This window comes from Sinocyclocheilus anshuiensis, unplaced genomic scaffold (assembly GCF_001515605.1).
Source record: "Sinocyclocheilus anshuiensis isolate Anshui unplaced genomic scaffold, SAMN03320099.WGS_v1.1 scaffold1578, whole genome shotgun sequence".
Classification (NCBI taxonomy): Eukaryota; Metazoa; Chordata; class Actinopteri; order Cypriniformes; family Cyprinidae; genus Sinocyclocheilus; species Sinocyclocheilus anshuiensis.
The window spans coordinates 648,459-675,100 of NW_015544225.1; the positions used below are offsets into that span (position 1 = coordinate 648,459).

General features: G+C 37.5%; 3 protein-coding genes across 7 annotated transcripts in view; 2 read left to right on the top strand and 1 right to left on the bottom strand.

Annotated features, from left to right (window-relative positions):
* LOC107697290 (sorting nexin-17-like) overlaps nucleotides 1-14,148 on the top strand; it is a 22,154-nt gene extending 8,006 nt beyond the window's left edge. The window contains exons 5-13 of the mRNA XM_016498012.1: nucleotides 2,563-2,650; nucleotides 5,799-5,868; nucleotides 7,706-7,798; nucleotides 7,973-8,176; nucleotides 9,917-10,045; nucleotides 10,301-10,378; nucleotides 13,319-13,387; nucleotides 13,483-13,524; nucleotides 13,891-14,148. Of these exons, the coding sequence (XP_016353498.1) occupies nucleotides 2,563-2,650; nucleotides 5,799-5,868; nucleotides 7,706-7,798; nucleotides 7,973-8,176; nucleotides 9,917-10,045; nucleotides 10,301-10,378; nucleotides 13,319-13,387; nucleotides 13,483-13,524; nucleotides 13,891-14,010 (893 nt within the window). The 3' untranslated portion in view covers nucleotides 14,011-14,148. The remainder of the gene's footprint in view (nucleotides 1-2,562; nucleotides 2,651-5,798; nucleotides 5,869-7,705; nucleotides 7,799-7,972; nucleotides 8,177-9,916; nucleotides 10,046-10,300; nucleotides 10,379-13,318; nucleotides 13,388-13,482; nucleotides 13,525-13,890) is intronic.
* A 2,561-nt stretch (nucleotides 14,149-16,709) lies between these two features.
* Nucleotides 16,710-24,320, bottom strand: LOC107697318 (zinc finger protein 513-like). 4 transcript variants are annotated; one of them, XM_016498052.1, is made up of 5 exons: nucleotides 24,179-24,320; nucleotides 23,751-23,864; nucleotides 21,852-21,986; nucleotides 19,235-19,930; nucleotides 16,710-18,991 (listed from the first exon to the last, which is right to left on the bottom strand). In XM_016498052.1, the coding sequence occupies exons 2-5, from the start codon at nucleotides 23,788-23,790 to the stop codon at nucleotides 18,213-18,215; spliced, it is 1,650 nt and encodes a 549-aa protein (XP_016353538.1). In that variant the 5' UTR covers nucleotides 23,791-23,864; nucleotides 24,179-24,320; the 3' UTR covers nucleotides 16,710-18,212. The 4 variants fall into 4 exon arrangements, with proteins under 4 accessions (XP_016353538.1, XP_016353539.1, XP_016353541.1 ...); XM_016498053.1 differs by lacking the exons at nucleotides 23,751-23,864; nucleotides 24,179-24,320 and having other exon boundaries at nucleotides 19,235-20,763; nucleotides 21,852-21,927; XM_016498055.1 differs by lacking the exons at nucleotides 23,751-23,864; nucleotides 24,179-24,320 and having other exon boundaries at nucleotides 19,235-20,563; nucleotides 21,852-21,908.
* A 502-nt stretch (nucleotides 24,321-24,822) lies between these two features.
* The window catches only part of LOC107697317 (E3 ubiquitin-protein ligase RNF19B-like), a 21,119-nt gene continuing 19,299 nt past the window's right edge, over nucleotides 24,823-26,642 (top strand). For both annotated transcript variants that reach the window (XM_016498046.1, XM_016498049.1), the window contains exon 1: nucleotides 24,823-25,083. The gene's annotated coding sequence lies outside the window, so the exon portion shown is untranslated. The remainder of the gene's footprint in view (nucleotides 25,084-26,642) is intronic.

Here is a 26,642-nt window from a genome sequence, read left to right on the forward strand (position 1 = left end):
TTATAATTCTTTTTTTTTTTTAATATTTCGAAATCACATCGGCGATGGTGCTATTTTAGTATCATTGATATACTGTTATAGCTTTAATTAATATAATGTTTATTTTATTAATTAAAATGTTTTTAGGGTATTTTACTTTTAGTTAACTGTAATAACCTTGTACTGTACAATAAGAAAGTAAATATTTTATAATTCTAATTCATTTTATTTGACATAGTATATTATTTACAACACTATTTATTTCTTAAATTCTTTTCTGCCAAATTTTAAAACCTCAATATTTTACTTTAGTGACATAAAGTCAACTTTAAAAAATGCCTCTTGTTACAAATATTGTAAAATGCTAGACACTTATTGGAAAACCACATTTGGGGAAAACCTATTCTAACCAAGAATATATTGATTTTTGCCTTGCCAACAATAACATAGGCAAACAAAGTCCCATAGGGGCCCGAGCCATATCAAGGGACCAGTTACTTTGGAGGGTTGGCCATTTTGACTTGGGCCAGTAAGAAACTACCCAGAAACTGCATAGCAACATGCTAAAACCTCTCAGAACAACATAGCAGCTGTATAGCAACACCCTGTCAACCATGTAACATATGTTATAAGCATGTTACCAGCTAACCAGTTATCAATATTTTTTTGTATGTGTAATACCTTTATGAGCTTTGTGGTAAAACAAGGCATTATGACCTCTGAGAAGAAAAAACTACTGCATTATAGTTGCCTAGAGGTTGAAAAACAACATGAAACAATGGTTCAGTAGAAATAAATGTGCTTTTCTCCTTAGTCTGTTATAAACAATGTTTGTTGAGATGTTGTTGGCAGGAGTAAATGCAACAGCAGGAGTATTCAAATTGGTTGTCACTGTATTGATTGATTGCGTATGGCCTGAAATGCCCTGTGCAGAGAAATATTACTTGCTCCATCTGAAATTAAACCGATTATACACTCACTGCGAGGAGTTGTTTGCTCAAGATCATATTTAATAACATTTTGGCTTTAAGCGTTTTTTCGAATGACCAGGAGTGCATAATTTTTTATGAACACCGACCAGGGACAAAATAAATGAATTTCCTCATTCCAGAGTTTTTCCCTGCAATATGTGTCACTAGTTTAGTGCAAAGGGCAAATTAATTTGTAAAGAATAGGCCATTTTGTCCTTGATTGTTCTGTTTCCAATTCTGCCGTCATGGTGTTATGGAATTGAACATCTTTCAAAGGATGAATCCCTAGGAGAGCAGTAGAGTTATTGAAAGTGGAATTATTTTTTTTTTAGACTTCACAGACTTGGTCCAGTTCTTGAAACTGAAGGGCATCTCTTCACTGATTTTGTGCAGATGTCTGGCAGTCGATCTCCTTGTCTGGATGTAATGTCGTCATTTTGTTTGTGGAACTTTCCATGTCTCCTTTTTTATATGAGCTGTCATTGTTTGACTACTTTTAGCACAGAATCATCACGCATCCCTGAGGAATGACATGCTATGTGCCTCCCACTCAGCTGCAAGATCCTCACCTGAAACAGGCTTAATCCTGTCAGATTTGATGAAAAACAGACCCCAGAACGATCCTCCACAAAAATTAATCTGGCATCCTGCCCGATCTTGGCAGAAATGCGCATTGGAGGGAAAAAAGTGAGAAAAACAAATGCCTGCAAACAAAACCTGATTTTCGATTGAGTGCCAGTGGAGCCAAAATCAAGAACTGTGTGCCAAAAACATGTCAGTGCTAAAAACAGAAAAATCTTACTTTATTATTATTATTATTGCACTATTTAGAATATTATAATGTTTTAGTCCTATATTAGTCGTATTTACAATTCATAATAATATAAATAAACACTAATTATTATTACTATATCTATTATTATTGACAATAATACTATTTAATAATAAAACAAAATAACAAAAAGAAAAAATATGTACAATTTATTATTATTTTAAAAAAAAAATCACTTACAACACTTTTGAGATCTTTACAGTGACAACTGTAAAGCAACAACCTTGCAACCAATTCAAAACGTGGTGGTAATGTTATAGTTCATATGTATTTATTAAGACATTGCGATCACATAATACCATTCTTGTCTTAACATGCTGTCTAATGTCAGACCTCTGAAAGGGTAAGCCAAAGAGTAGAATGACAAGTTGTGACGACATGCACTATGCTATAGATCTAACTGTCGTCTCTTCTTCTTTGCACACTCCTGTTTTGAATATTTCTAAAAGCTCAGTGCCCATTTTAGTTCAGTCCCTGGCTTCCATCTCTCCCTCTTTCCCAACTCTAGAGAAAACATCTTTTCTAACAGCTGCAGCATTTATTCTCTCCCTTCCTCCCTCCCTCCTTCCCTCCCTTTTCTTCCTTCTCTCTCTTGCACAAAGAGATAAACATGTTATTGTGCCCTCTACGGCTTTAGCCAGATGGATTCTCCCCCATCTCACTTTGTTTGTTGTCATTGTTATTACTCTCCAAATGTCCTTGAGTCTGAAGGCACTCATACATTTCATCTGGTCTCTCATTCCCTCGTCCAAACCTCTCCGACCTCCCACGGTGCCCCAGACGTGAGAAAACTGCAAGAATTTGAGCTGCCCTACGTGTCCATCACCAGCCTGCATAGTCCCAACTACCGTATCGTCCTCCGTAAAAGGTACAACACTTATTTTGGAAGCAATGGTTGAGCATTCGGTCCTACAGCAAAGTGTACAATAAGACTACATTTATGTAGCCTAGAGAGGAAGTTCTTATAAAATGTGTTAATTGTCCTTAGTATACTTCTAAATCAATAACAAAAAACAGCCCTTTTAAAGGGACAGATGACCAAAAAATTTAAATTCTGTCATTTACTCAACTTCATGTCGATTTAAACCTGTATGACTTCCTTCTTTCTGTGGAACTGTGGAAGGCGGGCCTTCATTTGATACAGGAACTATTCGAGCTGTTCATGCCAGACTGGGGAGAGAGGTGTTGTAATAATGTAAAATATGTGAAAAATAATGTGTTTTTCGAAAAACCTAGTATGAGAGCCTGTTCTAGTACACCCCCAAAACAAAATCAAGACTTTGTAAAAGAGCATAATAGGACCCCTTTAAATAAAAAATAACTATATTGTACTATATATTGTTACTGTGAAATAAAATTACTCGTATCATGATATAAGATTTTGGTCATATCACTCACCCCTAGTCAGGATGCTAAAATAGTTTTTTTCTTGTAGTGAACGGGCCTTAAATGATGATAGAATTAACTTTTGTAGAGCTATCTCTTTACTAGAGCTTAAACTTTCCAGATTTCCAGTTTAAAGTTGTTTCTCAGAAACTTCATGAGTGCTTCCCAGAGTATAATTTTAATGGTGAGATGTTTTAACAAACAGCTCTCAAAGGGCTATTCAACACATGGATATTTGCTTTAGGAAGAGGTACCCCACAAGGCTCAATCTTCACTGTTTAAATGACTAGAAAGGCAGTTTTTGCCTTCCTGCTGTAGATGTGGGTATGAACATCATTACCACAGCGGTCTGATCATGTGGTTCTGTGCAGCAGCAGTTTTCATATTTGCACTTTAGACTTTTTGGACTTGAAGACAGTTGGATTTAGACATCTCTTTTATAACTCAAACAGTCTCTGAAGTGCTGTGCTTTCCAGAATCTCTGAAGTGGTTAAAGCAATACAAACTTAATTATTTATTCGCTGGAAAGTGCACATCCGCATACAGCATATAAATGTTGATGTTCCTAGTGGTGTATTAACTGCAGTATTCATCAAATGCCCTTTGGAGTGTGCGGTTTATGTAATGGAATAATTAGTGAGAATCAGGGGAGATTATTTATGTAAAATCTCCAACAAGGGCATTGAAACAGCATGTGTTTCACCATGTGCATTGGAAGCAGGTGTGAAGGTGTTATGTGAACATAAATTTCCCTTTTTTAGCACATTAACACAGCTTAGCAGATATTATTTTGCTAAAAATGTTTCCACTTTCACCACTTATACATCCTTGGTAAGCTAAATCTCACACCTCTTCATCATGTACTGTTGGAAAAGGTGCACAAGATGCTGGCGTGTTTTTCTTTTCAGTCCCCTCAGAGGAACTGCAGGCCTCTTGACCTACTTTACAGGAGACTACAGACAGCCTTCAGCCAGATCCCACCTGTTCACTACATCAGGAATGGAATATAGATCTGGCTGCTCTGATTGGCTGCTGACAGGCAGGAAAGGGTAGAAAAGCACAGGAATATTACACAGCTACTGTTCAAAAGTTTGGTGTCAGTAAATAAATTAAGATTTTTATTCAGGAAGAGTGCAATAAATCATTCAAAAGTATGGAAGCCCATTTCTGCCACCAAAAAAAAAAAGTTAATAGCGAGTTTTTATCTCACAATTCTTTTTTTTTCTCACAATTGCGAGTTTAATCTCGCAATTCTGACTTTTTTTTCTCAGAATTGTGTAATACAGACTCGCAATTCTGACTTTTTTCTCACAATTCTGACTTTTTCTCGCAATTCTGAAGTTATAAAGTCCAATTCTGATGGAGAAAAAGACTGTTTTCTCAGATTTGCGACTTTATCAGAATTGTGAGTTTAAATCTCCCTATTCTGAGTTTTTTTGTCGCAATTGCGAGGTCATATCTAACAATTCTGAGTCTGAATTGTGAGATGAAAAAGTCGCTGATAACCTTTTTTTATATTTTATTCAGTGGCGGAAATGGGCTTCCATATGGAAGTGACACTGAAGATATTTATAATGTTACAAAATATTTTTATTTCAAATAAATGCTGTTGTTTTGAAATTTCTATTCATGAAATGTAAGAATAAAAAAAAAAACGGTTGAAAAAAATCTTGGTTTCCAAAAAAATATTAATCAGCACAACTGTTTTCAATATTGATAATAATAAGATGTGTTTCTTGAGCAGCAAATCAGCATATTAGAATGATTTCTGAAGGATCATGTGACACTGAAGACTGGAGTAATGCTGAAAATTCAGCTTTCAGCATCTTCAGGCGTCACAGGAATAATTTACATTTTTTTAACAGTTTTTAATATTAAATTCAAAAGTTATTTTCTTGATATTACTAATCTACTGTATTTTTGATCAAATAAATGGAGCCTTGGTGAGTGTAAGAGGCTTTCAATACATTAAAAAAAAAAAAAATCACAAAACATGCTCCCATGCTTTTTTTTCTGCTCACTGCCTGTCATGTATAGTTTAAAAATGCTCCAGCATCAACCGCTAAAAGCATTCAAATGAGATTTAACGGATATCCAGTTTTGGCTGCTATGTGAACAATATCCATTGTTATGCAAGATTACATCATTGTGCTCTTACAAACTCTGCTAAAACTTACTTAACAGACCTCGTTCTGCCCACGGCGTAATGAGAATAGTTTTTGACATATGGACGGTCAGGATGGCCATTGAGCTGAAGATTGCTCATTTGCCAGATTGTCGTTTGCTTCTAGGCAAATGGAGACATACACTTCAGTAGCATTTGTTCAGTAACATATACGCTAGTATTGCTGTGTAGCTATAGACAGAAGCTTCATTACAGGACAGAACCATTCTTTTCTCTAAGTTTAATTTAATGGAATATTTGAATACAATTATTCTAGACTATCAGGCGTGTGTAAAGAAATGGTGTGATTTTGCAGTAAAATGCAGTGCACATGATTATAAGTCTCTTTAGTGCTTGATGGTTTTAGATGATACATCAGAAAGCGGATGTGATCAAAGAGGAGGTAGGTAAATTATAGTATTTCCCTTGCATAACTTATCATTATTGTCTCCTGCCCTATTCTTAGCTACTGGGACACAGCTTACGACAGTGATGTCATGGATGACCGTGTGGGACTCAACTTGTTATATGCTCAGGTAACAGTCTCCTAGTTTAAAAGATACTCTGTGTTTGGTCCATCGCACAAAAAGTCATAATGTGTATAACTGTTCTGGCAAACAATGTGTCTCCTGTTCTGAAAAAAATTTTTTTTTTTTTTATAAAATGTATATAGTTATTTAGACTTTGTGGGAATCATCCAACATTGGCTTATTTATAGTTGTCTTAGTTGTCATCATCTTTAAAAACTAAATGAAACATTTTTATTGAAGGGCTAGTTCACCCAAAAATGAAAATTCAGTCATTAATTACTCACCCTCATGTCGTTCCAAATCTGTAAGACCTTTGTTCATCTTCAGAACACAAATTAAGAAATTTAGTGAAATCCGAGAGTTTTCTGACCCTCCATAGACAGCAACACAACTGACACATTCAAGGCCCAGAAATGTAGTAAAGACATTGTTAAAATAGTGCGAATGCCTTATTTGTTTGGAACGACATGAGGTTGAGCAAATAATGACAGAAATGTTAATTTTTGGTTGAACGATCTCTTTTACTTAACGCAAATAAACAATAAATAAATAAATAACACAACACATCTGAGATATCTGAAAACGAACTCTAAAACTAACTAAAATAAAATGGAAACAAATACTAAAAATTGTATTTTATTTTTTGATACATGATATATTATTAGGGATGTAACGATGAACCGTGAGCCGATGTGACGATTCAAATCGGTTGAGATGCTAAACAAATCGTGATTCAATTGAAGTAGGAGTTTATATGAATGTATCTCTGAGGGGAACAGGGAAAAGTTTACATGGTATTTTCTTTTCATCTTGCCTCTGAAAGATGCATATTAAAGTAGTGTTCATAAGCGCAGTTCTGCTTTGTTTACATTGATAACCCAGGAAACCCTACAGTATATTATTGCTGTTCATAAGCACCACCTGCTGGCAGAGAGTGAATTTGCGTCTTATTCAGCTCGTCTGCGGTTTCGTTCAGATATGTTTTATGTAGTATAGTTTCACAAAACTAAAGTCAGACCATTCTGTTTTTGCTTCAAATTTCGAAATTATACAGTCTTACTTAGACTAAAAACTGCTCATGCTGCATCTTTGTTTGGATCATGATTAAAATGCAGTGGTTGCCTCTAATTTTAAATGGAAAGAGCACAGACAAAGCCTTAGTTTTTTTTTTTATATGAAGAGATTTCTTTTGTGCAACTTATTTGATTTGGGGTTTGTTAAAAAAATTCTATTTAGTTTTGTTATATTTCAATTTCACAAAGAAACGTGCAGCAATCGTCTAATAAAAGGATACCTTTTCATTTACTGTATAATGTCTTCAATCTCATTTTGTGAAAAAATCGTGAGAAAATTGAATCGTGAAATCAAAATCGTGAATCGAATTGAATCGTGAGTTGAGTGAATTGTTAAATCCCTATACATTATAAATCTTAAAATTCCTGCATTTAAGTAATTTACTGAACAACAATAATACCAGACTACTGAGAAATATATGCTCCATTAAACATTTTAAAATAAATTTTATTTGAGTATTAACTTCTACAACCATAAAATAGTATTACAACGTAAAGTAAAACAGTAAATATAGTGCTTCATTTGTAAACAGCAGTTAATGCATTAGGTTTCTAGCATTTATTACATTTTAGATATATATATAAAATTAAACAAAGTAGAACTGACAACTACAATGAAAATTAAAAAACTAGACATAACTAAATTAACCCTGACTGCATATTGAGCTGGGATTTATTATGGAAAAACTGCACAAATCTTCCTTAAAAACAATTTATTCAGTGAACTTCAGAGTGAGAGAAACCGATTTTTTCCTCTTTCTTCCACTCAGACGGTGTCTGACATAGAGCGGGGATGGATCCTCGTGAACAAAGAGCAGCACAGACAGCTGAAATCCCTGCAGGAGAAAGGCTCAAAGAAGGAGGTACGGCTGAGCTCCGCCACACACGTTATTTGATCTCCCTAGTGTCTGTGAGCTGGAAAGAAATTGACTACTTCTATAAAAGCCATTCTCAGACATGAATGTATTATGTTGAAGCCTCCAGTAATTTGTGTCTGTTAGATAATCATCTGTGTCTAACTGTATTCTGTCCCACAGTTCATCAGATTGGCTCAGACTCTGAAGTACTATGGCTATATCAAGTTTGATCCCTGCATCACAGATTTTCCTGAGAAGGGCTGTCATGTTATAGTTGGTGCCGGCAACAACGAACTCAACTTTCACGTCAAACTGCCCAGTGATCAGATGAAAGAGGGCAGCTTCAAAGTCACGCGCATGAGATGTTGGCGGGTCACCTCATCTGTAAGTTTGATAAAAAAAAAAGTATTTTACAATAATGCAGACATCATTGCAATTTTGCATTCAAAAAGGTCCATTGTTGGTCTATGAAGCAAGCAGACCACTTATGTTGGTCAAAGTCGCAAATTTTTTTGACCAACTTGATCAAAATCTGCATGGGGAACTTTTTTGCTCCATGCGAAACTCCTGATCAAATGGATTCCTATTGAAATTACTTGATTTTGCTGAACAATGGTAAATGCAACCATGCATTTAGCAAAGTCATACTAAAAATGGTCACATTGGCCACAAAAGCTTGTCGTTCAGCAGTTCCTGAGTTCATTCCTAAAGTATGTGAATAGTTGAGTCAAATGAGGTCACATTTTTAAAGAAAGAACCACACCACTTGTATTTTAGACCTAGTTGCTTAAATTAAACAGGCAAGTATTTCTTTTTATCTGCTTTTAATATTTTTGAAATAACTTAATGACAACTTTATTTTAGCCTGGACTAGCTGAATCTCTATAAAAAGCTTTATTTTGTTAAATGTTGTGAAATAAAGGCAAACATGCTAAAAATGTAATAAAAATACTTATTATAATGCTTTTTGCTGTAAGAATGTAAAAAACTGAAATCTATACCATTTTATTTAAATAAGTATGCTAGATAAAAAATAAAATGCTAGAAATAAAAATCTATTGTTTTAAACACTACAAATGATTTTAGGCACCACAATATAATAATGTACAGTATGAAAACTGGATCCAGTGTTCAGTATAATAAAGTCTTATTATTTTATTTATTTATTTATTTTCAAAAAGATATGCACTACTTTTTAAGGTAAGGATGTAGGAAAACTTCCTTTTGCGTCTCCAGACAACTCTTTTCTCCAAATTCCTTCTATGACTGTCTCTTCTGGCATGTCTGGTTGGTCTATTTCGGAAAAAGGGAAGTTGAAACGGGGATGACCAAAAAAGCCACTTTCAGCCAGGAAAAGAGACTGTGTTGTTTGTCTGCTTGCTTGCTTATAACTATCAGCTACCAGACACTCGTCCATTTATCTATTGATATTTATTTCATGGGAATCCACTAAATGTATGCCTTCATGGTTTTCTGCATCCATTTTAGTATACCAGAATATGGAAACAAAATGAAGACAATCGAAATCTTCATTCTGTGTCTAAAAGTATTAAGAGTTCTTTCTCCGTCCCTTGTTTTTAAACAGTAGATTAACAAATAAATGTGCCACATAGAAGCAATACCTAAACAACTTCTAGTGAAAATGTGAAAATGCTTTGAATATTTTCAGTTTGGTCCAATACAAGCAATTCAGTGCATATTGGAAGTTGTTTTTGCTTCACTCTGCAGTGTTCTCGGCTTAGTCTTTGCCCTGGAATAGCAGAGTTGTGTTACTAATGAGCTCAGAACGGCCGTCCTCTGAGACCAGGATCTTACGCTGAGGATGCTGGTACTGCGTAGCAATGTCTCTCTAATGGGACTGACAGAGTTTACTGTGTCTGTGTGAAGTTGTTGTCTGCTTTGTCATCTGAGACGATTCTAATGAGACACTTTTTTTGTTGTTGTGCTGATGATGCTATGTAATTATGAGGACGTTGGCATTTAGAGCAGAGCTAATGATGACTAATTGAGCTTTGAAGGTAATTGCCATGTAGAGGAGTTTAGAAATGGCCTCTGTAATTGCCTCGACACAAATAACAATGATTATGATGATCGTATTTGTGATGACCCGGCCTGATTCTACAGCAGGTGCCTGTGGCGAACGGTACCGCAAACCCAAGCAGTTCCAGTAAATGTGACGTGAAACTAGAGCTGGCCTTCGAGTATTTGATGAGCAAAGACCGTCTGCAGTGGGTCACCATCACCAGTCCACAGGTCAGCGCAGAATCAATCGATGATATTGAAATTCTATACTATTTTTAAATGTTATTTTAGGCATTAATTTTGAGATTTGCTGAAGATTTCAAATATTATCTAAATGTTTTAAGTGTTTTTAAAGATTAAATTTAAGTGAGCTTAGATGACGGCAAAGGTAAAAATAGTGAATGAGTATGAATATCCAGTAGTGCCCAATAAATGTTTGTCTGTTTGAGAATCACTGGACTGTGAGTTTTTATTGTTTTTCCCCAGGCTATCATGATGAGTATTTGTCTGCAGTCTATGGTAGATGAGCTGATGGTGAAGAAATCTGGCGGAAGCATTAAAAAGGTCAGTAGGTCTATGTTTGTCTTCTCGTAAAGACATGCCAAATATCTGTGGAGTTTCTGAAATATCTTTCAGTCGGTGGATGTGTATGTGTTTGATTCATTTAAGAGCTTGAGTCTTAATTTGTTTTTGCCACATGGGATTTGCATGAAGAACCCTTTCAGCATAATCTGGTCTTAAATGTTGGTTAAATCATCTGTTTGCTGGAGAGACTTGAACAAAACTGAGCTCACTTTAAGTCAACTTGAAAGCACAGTATATTCAAAACCAAATTTATACTTCCTTAAAGGATCGGTTCACTTCCAGAATAATAATTTCCTGATAATTTACTCACCCCCATGTCATCCAAGATGTTCATGTCTTTTTGTCTTCAGTCGCAAAGAAAAAAAGTCGTTTTTTATTAAACATTCCAGGATTTTTCTCTATATAGTGGATAAAATCAATGGTGACCAACGGGTTTGAAAGTCCAAATTGCATTTTCAGTGCAGCTTCAAAGGGCTCTACACGATAACAGCTGAGAAATAAGGGTCTTCTCTAGTGAAACCATCGGTTATTTTCTTAAAACAATAAAAATTGATATACTTTTTAACCACAAATGCTCGTCTTGCACCAGCCCAACCTCACGCAATACATAGTCATGTTGGAAAAGTCACACGTGACTTAGGCGGAAGTACCGACCCGTTGTTTACAAAGCGAACGTGCAAAGAAAGTCAAACGGCCTTTACGAAAAAAGGTAAAACAACGATGTCAGAGGATTTTGAATTTGGTGGAGAAAATGAGATGGAGTTTTTCGCCATAGCCTACCTTTTTGAACTGAAGTACACGGATGAAGAACTAACCGCACGTAACCTTTCTGACTTGATTACATAAGGCGTGAAATTGTGGATGCGCATCGCAGAGCTAGTGCAAGACGAGCATTTGTGGTTAAAAAGTATATAGGTTTTTTTTTTTTTTACACAAAATTATCGATTGTTTTGCTAGATAAGACCCTTATTCCTCGGCTGGGATCGTGTAGAGCCTTTTGAAGCTGCATTGAAACTGCAATTTGGACCTTCAACCTGTTGGCCATCGTTGAAGTCCACTACATGGAGAAAAATCCTGGAATGTTTTCCTCAAAAACCTTAATTTCTTTGTGACTGAAGACAAAAAGACATGAACATCTTGGATGACATGGAGGTGAGTAAGGACATTTTTATTCTGGAAGTGAACTAATTCTTTAAAGTCACCATGTAACAGAAGTAGCGACAGACCTTTTCTTCTATAATATGACATAAATCAGAGTGAAACGGATTATTGAAAAAGGAAAAATGTAGGACGGGGTCTTGGTTTTCTTTGTCTTTTAATTGGATGATGGCAGATCAAAATGCAAGCTTGTGGTTGGTTGCAAAAAAGTGGCAAGGGGTTAAACAGATTACACAGAGAAGTCTGGTATACGTCATCAGAGAAAAGTCAGAGCTATGCAACATTGTGATGCATGGATGAATTATTCACAATGAGATCAATAACTTGCATTTAGAAAATAGATTTTTAATGTGGCATTTTGAATGTGGTTTATTGTGGCATATGTCATACTAGTCATTCAATAATCAAAAAAATGCAGTGGCACTCAATTCAAGGAAATCAATGTTGCATACTAGAATGCAGATAAAAAAAAATTAGGCCTTGATGATGTCAGCTGAAAATGAAAGTTGTTTCAGTGTAGAAGTCTGGAACCGTGGGACCCGACCAGATTTCTTGCGCTGCAGGATTAAATTCCCGAATAAAACGCGGTAGTGGTCGGTAACTCTGGTGTAATTTGAACGGGAGCGGGCGGTCTAACAATATCCCGTTCCCGAAGTCCATTCAGAACAGCATATCTGCGCTTTATTCTTATTCACCAACGGTACAGCCTGCACTCGGACTGTTATGCACGCATGCTTTCTGCAGGGGTCTGTGCGCAGCATGTGCATACCGATGCTCAGAGCAGGCTGTACCGGTGGTAAATATACGGCCCTCAGTCAGAACATGAGTGACAGAGCAGAATAAGGATGGAGCAAAGTGTGGATGCGCTGTCCTTGAAGGACGTTCAACTCAGTTTTGTTTATATTTTGCCCGAAGTCCATTCAGAACAGCATATCTGCGCTTTATTCTTATTGACCAACGGTACAGCCTGCACTCGGACTGTTATGCACGCATGCTTTCTGCAGGGGTCTGTAAGCAGCATGTGCATACCGATGCTCAGAGCAGGCTGTACCGGTGGTAAATATACGGCCCTCAGTCAGAACATGAGTGACAGAGCAGAATAAGGATGGAGCAAAGTGTGGATGCGCTGTCCTTGAAGGACGTTCAACTTGTTTTTGTTTATATTTTGCTTAGCCTATCATTTTAAATGACAGATATCATATTTATTTATTTTTCTTTTCCTACAGTGTTAACAGAAACATTTCAAACGAATTTAGTATTTTGACAAGACGAATAAAAATAGCTAATATGCTATTTTTGTACAACCTACTTTTTTTTTTCTCTCTGCGACACATTTCCTATTGTGTTGTAAATGGTAAACGAATTGTAACCTGACAAGACGAATAAAAATAAGAAATACAATTTTTGTACACCATTTTTATTTTCTCTGTGACTTTTTTTTCCTATTGTGTTGCATAAAATATTAAACGAATTTTGTGTCTTAAGATAATTCATATAAATTCAAGTCAAAGTCAATAAATTCAAGACTCTTGACAAGACGAATAAAATGTCCCGCGCAGACCTCTTTTTTTTTTGTTCAGGTTTTCAAGTTTTGAAAGACTTTAAAGACATTATTCTCTTCAATAATATGCATCTATGAACCATGCACAATAAGTTCAGGAATGTGTTTTATGAAAATAAATGTGGTCAATTTGTATTTCATGCCTATTTACAGGGCATTTTCTTTCTTTTTCTCTAAGTTTGTGTGATTTGTGTTTCCAGAAGAAGCGACTGAACGGCTCGTTCCAGCGCTCTGACAGTCAGCAAGCTGTGAAGTCTCCTCCATTACTGGTGGGCGCCGAGGTTTTTGCTAATGCAGAACACCTCTAGTTTTGATATGGAAGATGTACCATTGTTGATATGTGATATGCATGACTGTTTTTCAGGATTCCCCTGATCCCAGCCGTGAACAAGTAGTCAAACTTTCTGTGAGTTGTCAATGATTTTCATTTCATTATAATTAACTTACAATGGAAATATCCTCTATACTGTTTTTATTTATACTGTGTATATATACTGTTATTATTTATATACCATTATAGTATTTATTATTTTGAATTCGCTTTTATTTTCACATTTTCAGTGTTTGTTGACTATTGTTAAGTTTAGCTTTATTTCAGTTTTAGTTTTAGTAATTTTAGTATTTCAATTTAAACGTATTTTACTTCCAAGTCACAATTTGTCATCTTATATTTATATTTTATTTCTATTAGCAAAAGATGTTAATTTTAGTTTTAGTTATTTAGATATTTATCTACTGTTCTCTCTATTATTATTTATTTTAATTTCCACAGACCAAGCTGTCTTCTGTCTCCCTGAGAGGACTTAGTTCTTCCAACTCAGCCAGTGACATCAGTGGCAATGATTTCCATGGAAACTATGCCTTTGAAGGAATAGGGGACGATGACCTGTGATGGAGTCATCCTCAAAGACTGGACTAAAGGAGACAGATTCATTTAGCAGTTTCTCTGCGATGAGTGTAGTTTAATGTGCCCCTATTATGCCATTTTTAAGGTTGCTAATATTGTTTTATGAGTCTCTTAAAACAGGTTTACATGTATGCAAGGTCAAAAAACACGTTAGTTTTTTCAAATAATAGATTTAATTTGACCTCATTTCTAAATGAATCGTAAACGACTCGTGCAAAGCAGTTCAAAGAATCAGTCTCTCTAAACCCCTCCTTTCCGTGAGCCCTCACTGCTGTGATTGGTCAGATGGCGCAGTCCTTTGTGATTGGTCCAGAGCCATAGAGAGATTGGCTCTGGATTGGTCTACCACGTACAGCGCATGTCGGGAACGAAACACCCATTGCCATGACGGAATGACCGCCCTGGAGACTTGTCAATACATAGAAAAGATGGTATCGATTGTACCTTACCAATTCGAGCCGGAGTCTGATGATGAAACGGTTGAACTGGCTGATCGACAAGAGACTGATTCGCAAGCACGACTGGAGCAGGACGTTTCTCAGTGGTAAGTGTCAAGTGTTAACAAGTTTGTGGTAATTATAAGATGTGATTAAACAAATTTACTCGTAGGATACAGCGTCTTCTCGACCAGATGTTAACCACACGGAAGTTTTACTGTTTGTGGGCGGGCAAGTTGGCGACGTAGAATGTGGGCAGACATTATGCAAATTGTGTTCTTTTGTGACGTAGAGCCGTAACAGAATAAGATTCGAATTCCTGACGACTCGTTTAGGCGATTATGAAAGGTAATATTCGAAAAGGCATAATAGGGGCACTTTAATAGATGCCCAGTTCTGCAGTTTTGTAATCCATTTTTGAAAAAAAAATTGTCAAGGGTCTCAAAAATGGCCTATGAAGTACATAATTTTGACTCAAGTCTCTCATTACTTTTATGAGAGGCCTCAGATTCAGTGCTTGCTCAATTAAAGTAACAAAAATTAGATAATTTCAGATTTGAGGCATAATTAGAGACAACATCAACGGTTAAATTAATACAGGGTTACATAGGCACCTCAGGGCAAGTTGCTACATTCAAGAGAGGTTGTGATGAAAGTTTCTTCTGAAGACGGGCTTTATTGAATCGTACTTCCTTACTAGAGACACAAAACTGTGCTTTTCCTCTCATGTCATCATGGCAGACACAAAATTCCTGTTGTCTCATTTTCTCGACTGCTCATGACAGTAGTTGCCTACTAGAGTAAGATCCATGCCAGCAAACTGTTGATATGGTCCTTTTAAAATCAGTTGATAATATTATTTAATAGAGATGTGCTTCGAATCGTTCAGTGTGCCAATGTTGCTCAAACAATTGCGTGGTAGCAGCAATATGACCCATCGCATGGTAGATCTCTGCAGCTTCATCGACCTGACGCCTACTGCATGTTCATTGCATATCCTGGATGAAAATACAAGATCTTTACTGTGGCCTGCTTTCTCTCTGCCTTATGCTGATTCAGACGCCTTACAGTTTTAATTTCTCAAATTTAACATTAAATGTAGCACCGGGCACAAGTTGGCTAAAAAGCTTCTCAATCTGGCCTCAGCTGTGTCCTGAAATCTCGCTTTGTTTTGGTGTGTTCGGCAGGCCCGCTTGCACTAGCTGAACTCATGCCTTTTTTTGCACAGTATTAAGTAAGATAGATGGCTTGGGTATTTATTGAGATAGGTAAAACTGTGGGAAAACATCCTGGAACATTCGTAAGTGGTTTGTAGGTCTGTTTTTTTTTTTCTTGAACCAATATATTAAAAATGTTTCTCATAAATGCCAAAATTATAGTTCACTAAAGCATTTTGCACAAAAATCATGGTAATGTCACTTTTATAAATGTACATGCAATTTAAAAAAATATTCTGAATATTTACTAATATCTGTATTATCTTTATTAAGTACAGTTGATCAAATATAATCCAGGCTGTGTAAAAAAAAACAAATATTAGAAACTAACATTTATCAGTGTTTACAAAATTGTAGAAAATTGTTGAAAAAGAGTGTTTACAAATTTCACATCTAAATTTCAGTGATTGTCTTAGTACACTTTATATATTTAATTTAGAAGAATATCATTCCAGTCTGCATTTTTCTTTTTATTATATACATATAATCCATTTTGTATTTTACTAAATACATTGTGGCAATCATCTCAGGACTGTGATCACATGGTGTTTGGGAAATGGCTGTATTTTAAATTTATGCTGGGTTTTTGACTAATGATAGTCATATTGAATGAAATTCCCATATTCTTCATCCCAGATATATGATTCCTCCCATGGGCAGAATGTGTCAAATGTGAAGGTTGTTCTCATGTCTGTGTGCTGTATGGCTGATTATTTTTGAGCTGATCCGACTGTAATTTGTGATTGCCATGTTCAGTATGTTCACCAGTATCATCATCATCTAGGATGAAAATGGTAACCGTCTATACTCTTAAACCCTGTACATTGCTCATAAATAAGTATGATTTATTTTTCAAATTCTCACTTCATTTTAAATCCAAGAATGGAAGTTAGAGCCTTCTTGGTTTCAATAAATTTAGGAGCCAAACGATGCTCCTCCGTGTTGTTTTCTGTTCCTTGGTTTAATAACACAAGCATGATGGGTATTTCAGCATGTGTGATTATCATATGAGATTGCCTGTAGACACAATGCCTCCTGTGCTTAGCTAGTGTGTAAAAACCCACTAAAGGTCCAAGGTCCTGGCTAAAAAACACTATTAGCATGAAATGTAGCTTTTTGACCTCCTACAATTTGAATCATCATTCAGTGATCACAGATCGTCAAATTTCCTTTTAATGTAAGCTTTTGCCTCAAAACAGGCTGCAACACTTCAGAAAAACAATCTAAAACTCATTCTCACAATCTAACAGCACGAAGATCACGGCAAGAGTTGTCAGTGCTCCGGTGCTGCCCGGGGCGCTGTCTTCATTAGCATGTTTACCAGAGCTGTTCGCAGCAGAGGATTACAGCTCTCATTATGGAAGTGTGAGGATTACACACTGCCTGTCTCAGCATCTTAATCATATCCTGCTGGTCTGTTAGTAACTTGCTTCTGAGCAGTTGGGTGACTGAAAGATGGCAAATAAATTGAGATGAGCAAGTTTCAACACAAACTCTTTTATTTGAGGATATTTAAGGCATTAATGAAACCACTGCATAATAACAAGAAAACACTCAAGCATCACACACCTACAAGATTCCATCAATGTTCAGTCGTTTTTGGCAACCTGAAGGTTTAACTGCATATTAGGGTTTATGGTTACTGTCGTCCTTCAGTACAGCTAACAATGCCATGGGTGGCAAATACATGCCAAACATTCCTCCGAGATAAAAAATAAAATCACATACAAAAATAAAAGCTCTGTTCAGCATGACACAAATACCCACTATGCACCATTTTGCTTCAAGTGAACTCAGACAAATGGCATTTTTCACAGTCAAAAAGATACACAACAATAAAAGGCAACATAATCCCTCAGAATTATTGAGAGCAAAAACAAGATGATCAAAGATCACAACATAATGCTCATCTGTAAAGACATTTTCATCAGTAGGGTTGAGAATATCTTTGACGGACAAATGATCAATCACATAAAACCTCAAAAGAGCCAATCAAGGTAAACTTAAGTGCATGCAGTGTAGCTCCAGGCTTAAAGAAGAACTTCCTATGGTAGTGGTGCGGAGTTTGGCACTGATAAATGAACCACAATCAGGCTCAGAGAACACTCTTAGAGAGCTTTGTGTAACAAACTGCCTTGTTCAAAGACATTAATCAGGAGTGTTCAAACCTGCTCCTGGAGGACCACCTTCCAGCAGAGTTTAGTGCCAACCATCTCCCACAAACCCTGCAGGAAGTTTCAAGGATTCCTAAAGACCTTGATTAGCCATTTCAGGTGTGTTTAGTGTATTTAGAGTCTGCAAGAAGGTTGGCCCTCCAGGAGCAGGACTGGACAACCCCTGCATTAGGACATTCAGGTAACTGTCTTTTAATTTGTGCATGACTTCATGTAGCAGCTTGTGGACAATTCCAAGAAATGTCTAAAATAATGACTTTCAAAATAAATGAGGGCACAAAGAAAAAGAAAAGCAACCAACAAAGCTTATGCAGTAACAGTAAAATCTCATATGGACGACTATGTCTTGCAATAAGAGGCTACACCTCTTCCTCGTCCTCCACCTCTTCCTCATTTTCAGCCATCTGCACTTTAACCCAGCCATCTGTAGTGAGGCTATGCTTCTTCTGATGTCGTTTGTAATTGTCCCAGTGGCCAGTGGTGTAGCCACACTCTTGGCACTTATGGGGCTTCTCGCCCGTGTGGCGCAACATGTGCCGCTTCAGGTTCATACTCTGGTTGCAGCTGTAGTTGCAGATGGCGCACTGAAAGGGTTTGGCGCCCGAATGCACCCGCTGGTGCCTCTTGAGATTAGCCAGGTTGCCGCAGGCATAGTCACACAGGTGGCACTTATAGGGTTTCTCGCCAGTGTGTACTCGATGGTGCCGCTTGAGGTTGTCGAAGTGGGCGGAGGCGTAGTCACACTGCGGGCACTTGTATGGCTTCTCTCCGCTGTGGGTCTTCATGTGGCGGGCCAGGTGGTTCGGGTAGTGGGTGAGGAAGGGGCAGGCAGCACAGGTGTAGACCTTGTCCCCTCGCTCAGCGGGGCATCCGGGTGTGTCCTTAGTTAGCATCTCCAGGGTGCACTTTGCGCATATTTGGGCCGAGGATCTGTCTTCGTCATCCAGGGCCATGCTGCAGAGCCGACAAGTGAAGGGGAAGAACATTGGGGGCAAGGAGGCAGGTTCAGACACAGCCTGTCCTGACTGCAACAACCCTGTTGATGACTGCTGCGCAAGCCTGAGGCCATCAAGGGCGTGCAAGTAGTTTCCATCCCTTCCCATGTGGGGTCGCGGGGCAGACTGCACAGCACCTGGAACTGAAGGATTTTGAATTAAAACTCTCTTTTCGATGTTCTTTCAGGTTGATGATGCACGGGGCAACTTTTTTTGAGCAATGTTGCTTGGGCACTTTCCCACTGAGAATGGGTAACAAATTTCTATCTGGATACTTTAGATCGGTCGTGGGCCCTGTGTCTCACCTGGTTGCCCGTTGACGGCAATATTGCCCAAAGTTGCCCCATGTATCATCAGCCTCAGGGGTAAAGCAGAACCTTACTTACCTTCGGTGGGGGCAGGAGCAGCTTCCTTTTCCTTCTGACCCGTTGTAATGTGGTTTAAACCGTTGCCACTTATTGGCTGAGGGGCACTCTGACCCGGGCTTACAGCTGCATGCATACGCTGGTGCCTCTTCAGGTTCCCTAAGGAACTGCACGCAAATGTGCAGTGGTTGCACTTATAGGGCTTTTCCCCGGTGTGTATGCGCAAGTGCCTTTGCAGGTTTACTAGCTGTGCCGATGCGTAGGAGCACAGCGGACACCCGTACGGCTTTTCGCCATTGTGCGTCTTCATGTGCCTCTTAACGTGGTTAGTGTAGCGCGACGTGAAACCACAGAGCGTGCATGAGTGGAGCTTTAGGGAACCATCCTCGCCACCAGCGCCCTCATTCCCTCCCCCTCTAGACTCCGCTTGTAAGACTAAGCCCGAGCAGAGCTTCCTGTCCACAACACCATTCGCATTCCCTTTGCAGCAGCGCATGCAGAAAGGCCCCACCAAGTCCATGCCGGGTCCCAGGGGGTCTTCCAGGAGCTGACCACAGCCCCTGCAAGAGAGGTAAGAGGGAAAGGCAGACTCAGAAACCCTCTCTTCACGCTCGCTTTCGGTCGCACGCAGGTCATCGGCGTCACTCTCCATACTGAGGCGGCTGAAGGGGGAGCTCTCCTCGTCTCCCAGGGGGAAGCCAGGCAGACTGATGTCAGCTGTACAGGACCACAGCAGGAAACTGCATTACATTATGCAGCTGCATAGATATGTTTTCTGCCATCTCAGATAGTGTGCAAGCATTCGAATACAATTTGGGGCTGATAAATTATTATTTCAGTATAAGTTGACAGTAATATTAGTATCTTACTATTACAAGTTACTAAAGACAAATGCTCACACAAAAAAAGTAAACTTTTATGCAAGATCACATGCATCTACAGTTGTCAAAAGTACAAATTTTGCACAAAATATCAACAGCTGAAGTTATAGGAAAAATATTTGGCATTTATACTTACCCACTAAGCCAGTGGACAAACGTTAAGTAATGCAACAAATAAAAGGTGGTACTCCAACAAAACACAAGACTATAGTGTTTCTGCTCACTGTCTTTCCATGAAACGTTGCTTTCCTTCTGCAAGCTCCTCATGCACATGCAATTTGGAGAAATGTGTGAGTCTGAAGTCTGAACAGGCCTTTATATCGCTCGTTTCAGAAACCCCAGGTGGATGATTACCCAGCCTAATGATAATGATGATGACTATAATGGTCCTGCTGATGATGATGATGATGATGAGGGGGAGATGATGATGATGATGATGATGGTGATGATGACAACTATGATAAAGACCCTGAGAGGAGATGATGATGATGATGATGACTAAATGCCTTATTATAATGTGTCCTTGATGGTGATGACTGTCTTGATGACCCTTATATAATAGTGGTGGCACAGTGTATTTTTTCCTGATTTGCCATTTTGAAATTGTATGTTCTGTCAGAATGCCAAAACCAGAGAAATTTTCCAGAATGGTAGGCTGACTTCTTCCATCTGTACATGAAAGATCACACTGCTTGCTGACAGACAAAATGCAGCACGTTTGCATAATAGCACTAATATTACAAGTCAGTCTTTGCAGTTAATGTCCCATATTGAGCACATATGTCTCCAAACAAATGCAAGCAATACAGCAAACTAAAGCATGTTTAAAATCCTCAAGATTTAGCAGTAGCCATCATGTTATTTTCAAGTAATTAAAAAAATTTTTTTTATTAAAATTAAAAATGCATATTCACAAGAAATTTCTATGTAAAATTATGATCGTTTTGACTTTTAATTAAAAATCTACAATTTCTCAATATTTCCATTTTCCATGACAGTCTGAACCCTTTAAAGGGGTCATATGATGCGATTTCAAGTTTTCCTTTCTCTTTGGAGTGTTACAAGCTGATTGTGCATAGATAAGATCCCTGAAGTTGCAAAGACTAAAGTCTCAAAACCAAAGAGATATTCTTTATCAAAGTTAAGACTCTGCCACGCCTACCTAAAACGGCTCTGTTCTAACACGCCCCCACATATCTACCTCACTATGTGGAAATATTTGCATAATGCCACCCAAATGTGCACGCAAAGAAAGAAGGCGTGGTTTCAGTAACCGCAGTTAGTGTTGAAGCAGCCATGTCAGGGAGACGCTGTGTGTTTCTAGGCGAAAGCAAAAGCACTTTATTTGGCCTTCCGAAAGTAGATGCATTTAGGAATCTTTAAGATTACTTACAACAGAACAGCAATGCATTTTATGGACGACCGTTTCGTGAACCTAGGAGAGGAGGTAATTCTTACTTTGCTATGACAATCTGGCATTTCTGAATCAGCTACTGTTTTGTTATTAGTTTAAGTATTTGCTATTGACTGTTCAAATGCGGAGTTTTGCGCATCGTGTGTGTGTGTGTGCGAGCGAGCGAGAGAGAGAGTGCGAGAGAGAGCGAGAAAGAGAGAGAGAGCGAGAGAGAGAGCGAGAGAGAGAGGGGGTCACTTCACAAACACATACCAGCTTCATCACTGTGTCTGTCACGCGACTCTGTTCCCCTTTCGGGCTCTGGCTCCTACCAAAGTTAGGCTTAGAAACTCGTGTAACTCACCTGAGAACTTTTCAAGACCTATGATCTTGTTGTCATTGTCAGGATCTGAAAACTCGAGTTCTTGTCCCAGGAGAAAGTCGCTCTCGAAGGTAAGGCTTGCTGGACGTACAGTGCCTAAACCATCTTCAGAATCCACTGAAAGCAAAGGGTCATGGTCAAATACAGCAGCAATAGCAAAAACAACACTGAAAGATCATGCAACTTGACCCAAAATAGACAGTCTCTGTGTGCCATTTCTCTCCTTATCTTAATGATAATATCTGTTGTGATGTTATTGTCCTGTATGTGTGCATTTTTATTGCATCTTTTTAATTATTTTTCAGTGTTTATTTCAGTGTTTTATTTGTCTTTGTTATGATGATTTATTATTATTTATTTTTTTACGCAACAAATAGTCAAAATCTAAAAACTAAAAAATAATAATAAAGGATGTAAAAATATGTCCTAAACCTATATGAAGCCCATACAAGCAGCTGTAAGCTTTGTAAGTCATAGTGAATCTTACATTTATTATACAACCAAGATGATCTACTGCACACCATCTTGTGGGATTATGTTCATTTGTAACAATTAATAATTGGCCTAATCACTAATTAAAATAAATATAACTCTCAAAACACAAAACCATCATAAGAATTGGTAGAATAGTCTTCAACTATAAGCACATTTTTAATATAGTAAATATAAATATAATATAGTAATAATAATATAATAATAGTTTATTTCATCTGTCATTTCAACTAAGTCACAATTTATGCATTTTTTTAGAAACATTTTCTGAATAAAATATTATTTAAACTAAATCAGTTTTCACACAATATTTGGCATAATGAAATAATTACAGCTTGACATGAAAGAAGTTTATCTTTCATCTTTACTAGTAGCAAAATAGCTAGTCACAGTGGAAATTACATCACACTGAGAGTTTTATTTATATAACTTTAATTATGGATTTTCATATTTTACAATTTACAAGGGTAAAAAAAAAACAATAGGTATATTAATATCTGAATAGAAACAGTAAAAATAAACAAAGAAGGCAATGTAAAAAAATTTCCAAGACAGTTTTAATGTGATTTTCATGTAACAAAAAAGGAAAAATAAGTTAAAGAAACAGCCAATCATGCAGAATCGACTTGGCCAGTAACGGATTCTGGCTTTACTGTAATTTTACTGCCATCTGCTGGACGAGACTGACAATAATCACAACTTTATAAGAAAAAAGGGGACACAATGAAACAACCAATACTTTTGAAGCAGGCTATGTTTGCAGCAAGTAAAATATTATTAATTCATTTACTAGGTAAGACTGAAAATCTTAAAATTACATGATATTAAAATGAATTACACCGTGTAGACAGCTAAATTCAACTCTTCTTCATAATCTGATAAACACAGAAACAACTCCTACTTTTTTTTAGTTAGTCGCATTATAAATTTGAAAATAAAGGGCACTGGATACACAGCATATAATTATCAGAAGAATCTAGCAGTCAGCTTGTCTGATGCCTGAAATCACAATTCAAAGTCAAAACAGATGGCCGTGCAACTATGTTTCTTTCGATACAAAATGATCACTATTTATTTATAATTATAAGTTATTTATAGAGAGATAGATAGATAGTTTATAATTATATTATAAACTAATTATAATACTATAATCAACCAGTCGTGTGTCTCTGTTATTACTGTAACAAAAGAGTCTGCTGAATGGCAGCTAACATTCAGTGATTTTAGACAGACACGTCCAAGTTTATATTATGATTTTAAAAAAAAGACCACATGACGAGTTTCCATGATTTTTCTCTGAATTAGTAAATACCATCCAAAACCAAATGAGGGGAATGAAGCACGTTTCAAATAATTTAGCTAATAATATTAGAAGAGAAAGCAGCTTACACTTGACTGGTTGTGGATTCTGTTGTTTTCTTCTTGGCATCTTCCAGTTAGCCTTTTTATTTGCAACCTCCTCTGGATTCTCTCGAAAACAATCAACTCATTCTCCAAAGTATCCTTTAAAAGCATTGACATAACACACGTTACTGGCATGCACGTCAACACAACCCATATGACAGATGCATGGCGCATCTAGGAGCTAACATGCTAATCTTACAGTGGCATATAAGATAAAGAAGACTTGCGTCATTTACAGCAAATAAAAGATGTAACGTTATTAAACTCGTAGTGCGACAGAATGCATGTATGTGTTCTGAACTGCATGGCTCTTTCAGCCCAGGCTGTGTGTTTGTTCAGTCGATATGTACCACACAAATCTAAAAACTCAACTCCAGCTATATTGTCAAGCTCAGCAGATGTCATAAATATACCTGCTCTTTCTGCCTGACACGTCAAATAACAGTTCTCTTCGAGGCAAAACAGCGGCGTCTGACGGGGCGCTACTGCTCTCAGTCCGCCATTCCGTAACACATCCACCACAAAGAAAGGCAATTAATGCTCTTTTTTCATAACTTAATTGTCTCAGTTACGCGTTTCCGGGGACGTAGCCGCTCTATTTTTACATTTCTCTTTTTATGGAATGTTGTCCGATAATGTAACTAAAATAAAGGAAAGCCTTTTGATCCATTTTTGTGGGCGCAATAACTATGAATAATTCTTACCTATTATATTATTATGACAACATTATTTATATGATATGATATTATTATATTATAATATATCATATTATATTATATTATATTTATTATGCAACAGCCATCAATATTCTAATATTGTCTTTCTATACTATTCTTGCTGTAGCAAAAGTCTGTTGTACCACAGTCCATAATACAAAGCTGTCGTCTTAATTATTATTATTAATTATTATAGTAAGTTATACGTACATTTATACTAGGCTATATATATATATATATATATATATACAGACAAACCCAGATAAACAGATACTGTTTCATTACCAAATGGCATGAAGTGATTCTACGTCATGCCATCGATTGAGATCACTGCAGTAGGCAGCTCTCTCTCCCGCAGGCCATGACAAGCTCTCAAGCAGCAGGCGCCGCCGGTGTGCAGGGAACCTCGGGGTTCAAGCGGATCTCCTCGCCAACGTCATGCGGCGAATCTCAGACCACAGAGTCCAGAAAAACGCTGAAAGACGCAAATAGGCGACGTTTTACAGCAGTGGGAGGAGCCACGAGAGCCTGCGCGTCCTCAGCCGCTCAGTGGGAGGAGCCAAGAAAGCGGTGGTGCTGAGCTGATAACGCGCTGAGCGGAGGTAAGAGACTGATTTCATTAAATTATTGTGCGTTATCTTTTAGTCAGAGGATGTTTTTCTCTTCCTGCGTTTATCTATTATAAGCTGCATTTAAGCATAAAAGTATATTATTTGGCAGGGATGAATGGCAATACGTAATAACCTTGCCACTCCCTGCAGTGCTGTGATGCCCTGGTCAGACCTTCTGATTAATTATTACAAATTCTGCTCTTAGACAACGAATTTTAGGGAATGAAATTTAAAGCAGCGCTAAACAGACATATTTCAGCATAATCGAGAGGTCGTCTGACGTGCATGTGATTCTGTACGTAAATAGCTACATGTATAATAAAGGTCCGTACTGTATCATTAAAGTAACAGTTGGTGTAAATACCGGATCACTGATGCGCTCGTGGCCCAAATGTGGAGGTGTGTCCTCATTTGGCGTCCTAAACGGTATTGCCACGATGCTTTCCTGATGAGAGTTATTGCTCAGTCAGGGTATTAACGGGATCCCCTCCCTCTTCAAAAGAGCCTGATATAATTGTAAACAGGGCTATGATAGCATTGCATCGGCCTTTGATATTTTTGGTTTGCCAGGATGTTGCCCACCTTTGCTTAATGTGGTTAAACAAGAAAACTGTTGAGTGCGTGTCCAGGAATAGTCCAGGGAACGGAGAGAAAGAAAACACACCGAAGCCAATCCAAAGATCTCAGCCACAGGATTTTGCTCTATGGCCAGAGAAGCTATAAAACACATTTGAGCTTTGTCTCATCACTGAGGCCCACTGGGATACTGCAATATACATGATAAAAGTATTTTAAAAGATGTAACGTTATTAAACTCGTAGTGCGACAGAATGCATGTATGTGTTCTGAACTGCATGGCTCTTTCAGCCCAGGCTGTGTGTTTGTTCAGTCGATATGTACCACACAAATCTAAAAACTCAACTCCAGCTATATTGTCAAGCTCAGCAGATGTCATAAATATACCTGCTCTTTCTGCCTGACACGTCAAATAACAGTTCTCTTCGAGGCAAAACAGCGGCGTCTGACGGGGCGCTACTGCTCTCAGTCCGCCATTCCGTAACACATCCACCACAAAGAAAGGCAATTAATGCTCTTTTTTCATAACTTAATTGATTTCCAAATTGCCATTGTATACATTTTCTTCCGCTACGTTGCGTATATCCGTTTTCTCAGTTACGCGTTTCCGGGGACGTAGCCGCTCTATTTTTACATTTCTCTTTTTATGGAATGTTGTCCGATAATGTAACTAAAATAAAGGAAAGCCTTTTGATCCATTTTTGTGGGCGCAATAACTATGAATAATTCTTACCTATTATATTATTATGACAACATTATTTATATGATATGATATTATTATATTATAATATATCATATTATATTATATTATATTTATTATGCAACAGCCATCAATATTCTAATATTGTCTTTCTATACTATTCTTGCTGTAGCAAAAGTCTGTTGTACCACAGTCCATAATACAAAGCTGTCGTCTTAATTATTATTATTAATTATTATAGTAAGTTATACGTACATTTATACTAGGCTATATA